This window comes from Tachyglossus aculeatus, chromosome 8 (genome assembly GCF_015852505.1).
Source record: "Tachyglossus aculeatus isolate mTacAcu1 chromosome 8, mTacAcu1.pri, whole genome shotgun sequence".
NCBI classification, from domain to species: Eukaryota; Metazoa; Chordata; class Mammalia; order Monotremata; family Tachyglossidae; genus Tachyglossus; species Tachyglossus aculeatus.
The window spans coordinates 33,473,883-33,484,236 of NC_052073.1; the positions used below are offsets into that span (position 1 = coordinate 33,473,883).

Sequence of the window (10,354 nt, forward strand, 5' to 3'; positions counted from 1 at the left end):
CTGATGCAGTAATCCAGTTGGGATAAAATGAGAGATTGAACCAACAAGGTAGCAGTTTGGATGGAGAGGAAAGGGCGGATCTTGGCGATGTTGTGGAGGTGAGACCAGCAGGTTTTGGTGACAGACTGGTTGTGAGGGGTGAACAAGAGAGCGGAGTCGAGGATGACACTGAGGTTGCGGGCTTGTCAAGTTTTGAATTGACATAATAATAATAATACTCAGTAAGCACTTGCTATGTGCCAGGCACTGTACTAAGCACTGAGGTGGGTATGGGCAAATCAGGTTGGACAAAGTCCCTGTCTTACACAGGACTTATAGTCTTAATCATCACTTTACAGAGGAGGTAACTGAGGCCCAGAGAAGTAATTTGACTTGACCAAGGTCACCCAGAAGACAAGTAGAGAACCAAGAATTAAACCCCAGATCCTTCTGACTCCCAGGCCCGTGTCCTATCCACAAGGCCATGAGGCTTCTTGTAAAAACCCTAAATTGAATAGCGCAGCCTAGGTATGGATCTTTTTGCCCACAAGGTGATGTGATGCTGATATTTAGCCATTTCTAACATTTTTCTATGCTGGAATGAGGTAAAAGCTCAAATCAAATCCGACAGTTTTGAAATTTGGGCAGATGGAATGAATTTCCCATATTTAAGTCAGTGAATAGTGAAGAGATTCTTGACAAACAATTGACCTGTCGAATTCCTCCCTTCTGACCCTGAGGGAGTTGATGGGACTCAGTTGGTGAGTGGAGACCGGCTGCCATGCCCATAACCAGCTCCCCATAAAATAGGGACCATGGACTGCAGCCCAGAGATCAAACTGCACTGACGTCACTATATGTCAGCAGAGGTATTACTGCTAACCAATGCTAATCTATGTTAAAGCTAATCTACTCACTGTACCTCTATCTTGTCTACCTCACCTCATACATCTTACCCACATTCTGCCACTGGCCTGGAATGCTCTCCCTCTTCACAGCTGACAATTACTCTCTCCACCATGAAAGCCTTATTGAAGGCACATCTTTTCCAAGACAGCTTCCCTGAATAAGCCCTCATTTCCTCTTCTTCTGCTCCTGTCTGCATGACCTCTGAACTTGGATTTGCTCCCTTTATTCACCCTACCTCGGCCCCACAAAATTTATGTACTTATCCATAATTTATTTATTTATATTATATTAATGTATGTCTCACCCTCTAGACTTTAAGTTAACTGTGGGCAGGGAGCTTGCCTATTATATTCTTTCATTCATTCAGTTGCATTTATAGAGTGCTCACTGTGTGCAGCGCACTGCACTAAGAACTTGGGAGAGTACAATACCACAATAAACAGATACATTCCCTGCCCACAACTTATATGTTATATTGCATTCTCCCAAGAATTTAGCACAGTGCTCTGCACACAGTAAGCACTCAATAAATATTATTGATTGATTGATTAATTGATTTGTTGGGGCAGGAGGAGGGCAGCATACAAGATGGAGACTCAGATCCCTCAGATTGGGGGAATGGAGAAGACCCAGTTATGTGATCCCCTTCCCAGGAGAGGGTAAGAACTCTGCCTCTTTTGAGAGCCAGAGCACTTCAACCTCATCTCATTCCCTCCCCTCTCACTGCTCCCTTCAATGGAAGTGAAGGTCAAGCCCTCAGCAGCCCAACCTGTGGCCCAGAGGTTCTAACAAACGTGGGAGTTGGCCCATGGATGTCACCCTCACCCCAAAAGATGCTTGGGATAGTGGAACCATGGCTGGACTTGGGGAAGGGTTGTGCCTTATGTTGAGAGAAGTGATTCATGATCCAGGTGGGGCTGGAGTTTAAAGCGGTAGCCAGGGGAGGGAGTTCCCAGACCAGTGGGTAGAGTCCGATATTTGGGCAAGAAGCCAAGTGGCCCAGTTTGGTAGACTAAGTGCCATTAGCAGTCTGTGCCAGTACATCACAGCCTGATCTCTGACTCCCCGGAGGCAGCTAGTAAGGGTCCAGCTTCTCTAGGGAGAGGCTTGGTCACTGGGTCCTGCTAGGTGGGGCCCTCAGCCTGCAGCCTTCCTTGTCCCGCCGTTCCTCAGAGACAACAGGGTCACCAGGCTCATGGCTCAGCAATGGGGCCCATCGCTTCACAGCTGCACTCCAGTCCTTCACCACTGGAGGCATAATGGGTGTGGACCTCCCTCATTCTATTGTCAGCAGAACACAGGGCAGGTATGTTGAGGGACTGCAGAGATCAGCTAGAGGTGTTCCCAATTTTAGTTGTTCCAGAGGCTTGGCCCCAAGGCTGAAAATTTACCTGACTCTACTTTGCCCACTAACCTCTGGGCAAGACGTTTGGGGCCACAAATGCAATGTCTGGAGGTGGCCTATTCTCTAGAGTACAACAATGATATGACGAGCACTTAATACCTTCAAGGACCTTACAATCTAGTGGGGAGTGATGCAGGATCCTTAATGATATTTCTTCATGATTGGACACTGAAGGACTGTGACCTGGACAGTACTGAAGCCACTGTAAATATTACACTAAAGGCAATTGTCAGGGGTAGGGTGGACAGGGAAGTCTAAGGCCTCTCTGTCTTTGGTGACCAGACAGCTTCTGCAGAATTCCCCACCCTGCCTGGGGAGATAGTTGTCAGGAGTGGCTCGTGGAGATGTGATGATAGGTGAATAGCCAAGGCCTCAACCTGGAATGGCCAAGGGAAATACCAGACCCTGTTAGATAAGGAAGGGAGCAGCCTGCAGGATTCTGTAGCCAGTTAAGCTGCCTCATCTTCAGAGTCGAAGAACGATGGATTCCCAGTTGTACTGGACTGTTTACTGACTGCCTGAATCCTTTGTCCCAGACCTCAACTATTTGTGAGGTAGATAACCCTCACAAATAAATTTGTTATTGTGACTGTGTCATCCGGAGTGAGCCATGTTTTGGTTAGGGCGAGGAGGAGGAGAGAGCTGGAAAGGAACAGGTCAGAGATGAAAGGGAGCTTACCTATAATGGAGCGGGGGTTCCAAAGGCCACACTTGGCAGTAGCTGTGGAGGGAGGGGAGCGAGGGGGATGGGTGAGAGGGGTGGGGAGGGTTTGGATTGGAATGAGTTGATGGGGGCCTGGGCGGGGAGGAGGTGAAGAGGAGTGCTGATGAGAAAGGAGAATTGGGATGGGGCAGGGACGGGGAGGAGGGGAGGGAGGGTATCCAGAAGCAGCGTGGCTCAGTGGAAAAAGCACGGGCTTTGGAATCAGAGGTCATGAGTTCAAATCCCGGCTCTGCCAACTGTCAACTGTGCGACTTCAGGCAAGTCACTTAATTTCTCTGTGCCTCAGTTACCTCATCTGTAAAATGGGGATTAAAACTGTGAGCCCCCTGTGGGACAACCTGATCACCTTGTAACCTCCCCAGCGCTTAGAACAGTGCTTTGCACATAGTAAGCACTTAACAAATATCATTATTATTATCATTATTATATTATTGGAAGGGAGGGGTTGAGGGTTGGCACTGGTACAGGGGGATTCTGGGGAGGGGGAGAGTGGGAGGTGTTGGGGAGGGGGAATTAGTTCATGGTGAGGTCAGCAAGGTAAATGACAGCACAGCGAATAGCTAACAATTAATATGCAGTAGAAATAATACAATTAGTAGCTGATGATATCACAGAGAGCAGTTAACAATTAACATGTGATGGCGATAAAATAAGCAGATGATATTACAGATAGCAGTTAACAATTAACATGCAATGGCAATAAAATAAACAGATGATGACATCACAGATAGCAGTTAACAATTAACATTGGATGGCAATAATAAAATAAGCAGATAATAATAATAACAAAAATGGCATTTATTGAGCACTTACTATGTGCAAAGCACTGTTCTAAGTGCTGGGGAGGTTACAAGGTGATCAGGTTGTCCCACAGGGGGCTTACAGTCTTCATCCCCATTTTACAGATGAGTTAACTGAGGCACAGAGAAGTTAAGTGACTTGCCCAAAGCCACACAGCTAACAATTGGTGGAGGTGGGATTTGAACCCATGACCTCTGATTCCAAAGCACTCACTCTTTTCCACTGAGCCAAGATCACAGAGAGCAGTTAACAATTAACATGTGATAGCAATAATAAAATAAGCAGATGATGACATCATAGAGGTCAGTTAACAATTAACATGCAGAAGCAACCATAAAATAGTCAGATAATGCCCACAGCAGAAGGATGAATTATAGCTATATACACATCATTAATAAAATCAATCGAGGAACAAATATGTACAAATATACACAAGTGCTGTGGGGAGGGGAAGGGGGTAGGGCAGAAGGAGGGAGGGGGGCGATGAGGAGGAGAGGAAAAGGGGGGCTCAGTCTGGGAAGGCCTCCTCGAGGAGGTGAGTTCTCAGTAGGGCTTTGAAGGGGGGAAGTGAGCTAGCTTGGCAGATGTGAGGAGGGAGAGCATTCCAGGCCAGAGGTAGGATGTGGGCTGGGATCGACAGCTGGACAGGCAAGAATGGGGCACAGTAAGGAAGTTAGCAGCAGAGGAGTGGAATGTGGGGCTGGGCTGTAGGAAAGAAGGGAGGTGAGGCAGGAGGAGGTGAGGTGATGAAGAGCTTTGAAGCCAAGTGTGAGGAGATTTTTTTTAAAGCCAGGGTGTTCAAGAAGAAATACTTGACGCCTTTAAATAGGTTATTCACCAGCTGCACCTGCAGCCCACCATAGATGAACAGCATGGTGGGGTACCTCTTCCCAGGCTGCAGGTCGTGAGGCCTGTACATCATCCCATATGGGGTGAAACCCGTGGTGCTTTAGAAGGAGATTTCTGGCGGGGTGTAATCCAGAACAGGACCTGCCAAATCTACAATCGTGGCCTAGAGCTCCTTTGTTTGGGGAACTGGGTCATCAAGGAGGTCCAAACCCAGTCTTGGGGTGGCAAGAGCAATATTGGTGGAGTAAAAGGGATAAAAGCTGGATTCTAGAAGGTCGTGGGGTAGGGGGCGCAATTGGAGGGGACATAGAGTAGGGAGGTAACTCCACCAACACACATCAGCCAAAGAGCCCAGAACATAGACACAGCTGCAAAAAAAGGAATTAGTCTTTCCAATGGGGAACAGAGAACTACGTATGGGTAAAAGCATTCACAGTCCCCGAGATGAGCTATTTTCATACTATTATGCAGACTATCCGCATTTTAACTAGGATTGGCACATTGGACAATTCTTATCTGTTTCACCTTTGTCACACCTACCTAGAAGGTCCCCCTCCACCCTCTTCAGAAAGCAGGCAAACTGGGGTCTTTCTTGGCTTTGGAACTGATTCACTAGATGAACCTTTTTATGTGCTAGATTAAGTTGTTCCTGAGTTATGTTGGTTTCCTGACCGGCAAAGAACTTTCCCCAAACCCTCCACCTTGCTTTGTGCCTTCACTGATAACAGTAGAACACAACAGAAATACCAAAATTGCAATGCTGAAGTAAAGCATGAACAGTCCAGGTAGTGATATCCTGTGGAAATAGAGTGCAAGGGTGGTCGTACTTATTAGTGTGTATTTTTCTGGAGAGACAAATGTGAGACACACAGGATCCAACTAAACAGAAGCAGAGCAGTCTAACAGAAAAGTCATTGGACTGAGAGCCAGAAAGCCTGGGGTCCATTGCCACTTTACAGCACTCGCTTGTTGTGTGGTTCACTTTGCAACACAACGGTATCTCAATTTCTTAACCAGTACAGTAGGAACAAAGCTTGTAATGCAAAGCCTGGGGTCCTGTGCCAGCTTTACAAAACTAGCGGGCAATGCTGTGTACCACTCACCACAGTGATATTTCATCAGTACATCAAGAAGCATAGTCCAGTCAATCATATTTATTGAGCACTTACTGTGTGCATAGTACTGTATTAAATGATAGGGAAACTACAATATAACAAACACATTCCCTGTCCACAACAAGCCTAGAGTTTAGAGGGAGAGACATATTCATATAAATAAATTTAAAAATTGCATATATGTACATGAGTGCTGTGGGTCTAGAAGGGGGTTGAATAAAGACAGCAAGTCAGAGCAACACAGAAGGGAGGGGTAGAAGAGGAAAGCAGGGCTTGGTCACGGAAGGCCTCTTGGAGGAGAAGTACCTTCAAGGAGGCTTTGAAGCAGAGGAAGGGTAATTGTCTGACATGAGGAGGGAGGGTGTTCCAGGCCAGAGGCAGGACGTGGGTGAGGGGTTAGAGGTGAGATAGATGAGATCGAGGCACTGTGAGGAGGTTGGCATTAGAGCAGCAGCGTACATGGGCTGGGTTGTAGTAGGAGAGTAGCAAAGGGAAGTAGGAGGTGGCAAAGTGATTGAGTGCTTTGAAGCCAATGGAGAGGAGTTACTGTGTCATGAAGTGATAGATGAACAAGTATGGAAGGGTCTCGAGGAATAAGGAAACATGAATTTAGCATTTCTGTGAAAAATGATCTAGGCAGCAGAATGAAGAAAGTGCTGGAGGGGGGAGACAAGAAGGTTACCAAGAAGGCCGATACAGTAATCAAGGTGGGTTAGGATAAGTGCTTGGACTATTGTGGTAGCAGTTTAGATGGAGATGAAAGTGATGTTGTGAAGGTTGAACTAACAGGATTTAGTATTCTTGTGTTGTCTTATGCTGTGAGTCATCTCTGACCCATAGCGACTCCACGGACACATCTCTTTCAGAATGCTGCAGCTCCACCTGCAATTGTTCTGGTAGTGTACCCATAGAGTTTTCTTGGTAAGAATATGGAAGTGGTTTGCCACTGTCTTCTTCCATGCAAGGTGATGCACTGCTTTAAAGCCAATAGAGAGGAGTTTTTGTTTGATATGGAGGTGGATGGGCAGCCATTAGAGTGTTTTGAGTAGTAGGGTGATGTGTTTAGAACATTTTTGTAGAAAAATGATCCAGGCAGCAGAGTGAAGTATGGACTGGAGTGGGGAGAGACAAGAGACTGGGAGGCCGGCACGGAGACTGATGCTGTAATCCAAACAGGATACAATGAGTGATTGTATTAACATGGAGGCAATATGAATGGAGATGAAAGGGCAGATTTTAGAGATGTTATTTATTGGGTTTCCAGTGTGTTAGGTACTGGGGAGAGTATGATAAGAATGAAAGACATAGTCCTTGCCTTGGATGAACTACCAGGCCGACACAAATTTTATTCACACAGTGGGAGTAGGAGAAAAAAATATAGTTTCAGGAAGTAAGAGGAAGAAGGTGGAAAAAGGAATAAATTAATAAATGAGCTATGCACTGACACACACATACATGTTGAGAATGGCTGTATGGATGACATGGGCAAGCAGAGAATGCCTCCTGGGGTTGAGCCATTGGTGAAGACCAGGAGGGCTCTGTAATGGCCTAACTAGTACCAGAAACAGGAGAGGGAGAAACAGCTATGCATCTCCCAGAAATAACCATTAATCCATGGGTTGGCTAGGGGTTTTGGTGCTACTACGTGTCTGGAAGGAACCACTCTACAACACCCAATTCAAGTCTGACCCTCAACTTTCAGGGTCCAGGAAACCTGGCAGGGTTGAGGCCTTGTCCCCATCCTCCCCACCCTACTTCCTTCCCCTCCCCACAGCTCCTGTATATATGTTTGCACAGATTTATTACTCTACTTATTTTACTTGTACATATTTACTATTCTATTTATTTTGTTAATAATAATAATAATAATGGCATTTATTAAGCGCTTACTATGTGCAAAGCACTGTTATAAGCGCAGGGGAGGTTACAAGGTGATCAGGTTGTCCCTCGGGGGACTCACAGTCTTCATCCCCATTTTACAGATGAGGTAACTGAGGCCCAGAGAAGTCAAGTGACTTGCCCAAAGTCACACAGCTGACAAATGGCAGAGCTGGTATATGAACCCATGACCTCTGACTCCAAAGCCTGGGCTCTTTTCCACTGAGCCACGCTGCTTCTCTAATGATGTGCATTAATGATGTGTTAATGATGTGCATTTAGCTTTAATTCTATTTGTTCTGACGACTTGACACCTGTCCACATGGTTTTTTTTGTTGTCTGTCTCCCCTTTCTAGACTGTGTGTTCGGTAGGGACCATCTCTATATGTTGCCAACTTGTACTTCCCAAGCGCTTAGTAGAGTGCTCTGTACACAGTAAGCACTCAATAAATATGAATGAATGAATGAATGAATGAAGCAATACTTTTTGCCATTTTGTACAATTTATTTCATGGGTTTCTGTTGCCTGTAGCTCTCTGACATTTCCCTTGATAGACACCAGAGTGAGAAAAGAGGTTTGGGGGTCCTCACTCAGTCACCAGCCATAATGCTGACATCACAATGTTCTGTAGTCTCAGGTCTAACCCAGGGCTTGAGCTGATCACCTGCCGGGCTTGGTTACCTGGGCCCTAGACAAGGAAGCAAACTCTTCCGACATATATCAGCTTGGCATTTCTAGTCAATCAGTTCTTCTTACTGCTCCCATTATTTGAAAGATTTCAATTCTGACTGTCTACTGCATGGCAGGGTGGATACCATCTCATCTACTTCTGGTGGAAAACACTGATGTCCTTCTCGAACATCACTGCAGCAGTGGGCTGGCCTCGCCAGTCTGGGTTAGAGAAGGGCCCCAATCCCACTCCACTTTCCCCCAGCTCTGGGAGCAGCTCCCTCCCCATAACCCTGTTGGAGTCCTCTCCACTCAGGCCTCAGACTGTGGAAGGAGAAGGTCATGCTACGGCTGGAAGTTGGTCCCTTCAGACCAGACTAAGGTCTATGTTGGTCATGCTGGGGCTGAGAGCCAGTTACCTTAGCCCAGACTAAGGTATACATCTGTTCTGATGTTGCTGGGAACTGGTCCTTACAGCCCAGATAAGGATCTTTGTCGATCATGCTGGGACAGAGAGACAATCCCTCCAGCTCAGACTGGGGTCTTTGTCAGTTTACGCTGATGCTGGATGCTGGCCCTTCCAGCCAAAATTATGGCCTGTCATGTTGGTCATTATGGTCATGTTGGGGCTGTGAACTGGTCTCTCCCACCAACACTAGAGATTATGTCCATCAAGCTAGGGCTGGAAGCAGGTCCCTCCAACCCAGAGTAGGATCTATATCTGTCATATTGTGGCTGGAAGCCGGTCCCTCCAGCCCAAACTAGAGACTATGTCGGTCATACTGGGGCTGGTTGCTGGTCCCTCCAGCCCAGACTATGATATATTTAGGTCAGGTTGGACCTGGGAGCCAGTCCCTCCAGCCCAGACTAGAGACTATATTGGTCACATTAGGACTGGGATCTAGCCCACACTAGGGTCTATGTTGGTCATGCTAGGGCAGGCAGCCAGTCCCTAGAGCTCAGTTTGGCCAGAATTGATCCCTCCTACCTAGTTTGTCCTCGTGAGAAGAAGCATGGCTTATTGGAAAGAGCACGGGTTTGGGAGTCAGAAGATGTTGGTTCTAATCCCAGCTCCACTCATTGTCTGCTGTGTGAACCCGAGAAAGCCACTTAATTTCTCTATGCCTCAGTTACCTCATTTGTAAAATGGGGATTAAGACTGTGAACCCCATGTGGGACAACCTGATTACCTTTAATCTACTCCAGTAGGTAGAACAGTGCTTGGCACATAGTAAGTACTTAATAAATACCTTAATTATAATTATAATAATAATTATTATTAGACTACAGTCTATGTCAGTCAGGCTGGGGCTGGGAGCTGGTCCCTCAAGAACAGACTGTGCTTAATCTGTGTTGCTCATGCTGTGCTGTAGAGCTTGTTTCTCAAGCTCAGACTAGGGTCTATGTAAGTCATTCTAAGGCTGGGAGCTCTTCCCTCAAACCGAGGGAGGTGTCTGTGTCGATCATGCTGTGGTGGGGGACCAGTCTCTCCAGTCCAAACTAGGGTCTATATTTGTCTTGATGGAACTGGGAACTGGTCCCTCAAGCCCAGACAAGGGACTATGCTGGTCATGTTGGAGCAGAGAGCTGGTCCCTTCAACCAGGCTAGAATCTATGATGGCCATGCTGGAGCTGGGAAGTTGACTCTCCAGCCAGACTAGAGTCTACGTCAGTCATGCTGGGCCTGGGAGCTGGTCTATCCAGCCTAGACTAGGATCTATGTCAGTTATACTGGGGCTGGGAGCCAGTCCCTCCAGCCCAGACTAGGGTCTGTACAGGTGGGAGCCACTTGCTCCAGCCCAGACTTGGGTCTATAGTTATTCTTCTTGGGCGAGGAGCCAGTCCCTCCAGCCCAGATTGGAGTCTATGTTGAGCCTGTTGGGGTTTTGAACCGACCCTTTCAGCTAGATTAGGGTCTTTGTCAGTGATACTGGGACTTGGAGCTAGTCCCTCCAGCCCAGACTCTGGACTAGGTTAGGGACTGGAGCCAGTTTTCCTGCCCAGCCTATGGTCTATGTCTATGT

The 10,354-nt window shown here is 46.9% G+C and overlaps 1 protein-coding gene across 1 annotated transcript in view; it reads left to right on the forward strand.

Annotated features, from left to right (window-relative positions):
* The window catches only part of LOC119931400 (tissue factor pathway inhibitor-like), a 47,281-nt gene extending 46,454 nt beyond the window's left edge, over positions 1-827 (forward strand). Inside the window, exon 8 of the mRNA XM_038750045.1 lies at positions 790-827. Within this exon, the coding sequence (XP_038605973.1) occupies positions 790-827 (38 nt within the window). The remainder of the gene's footprint in view (positions 1-789) is intronic.
* Positions 828-10,354: the final 9,527 nt, after the last annotated feature.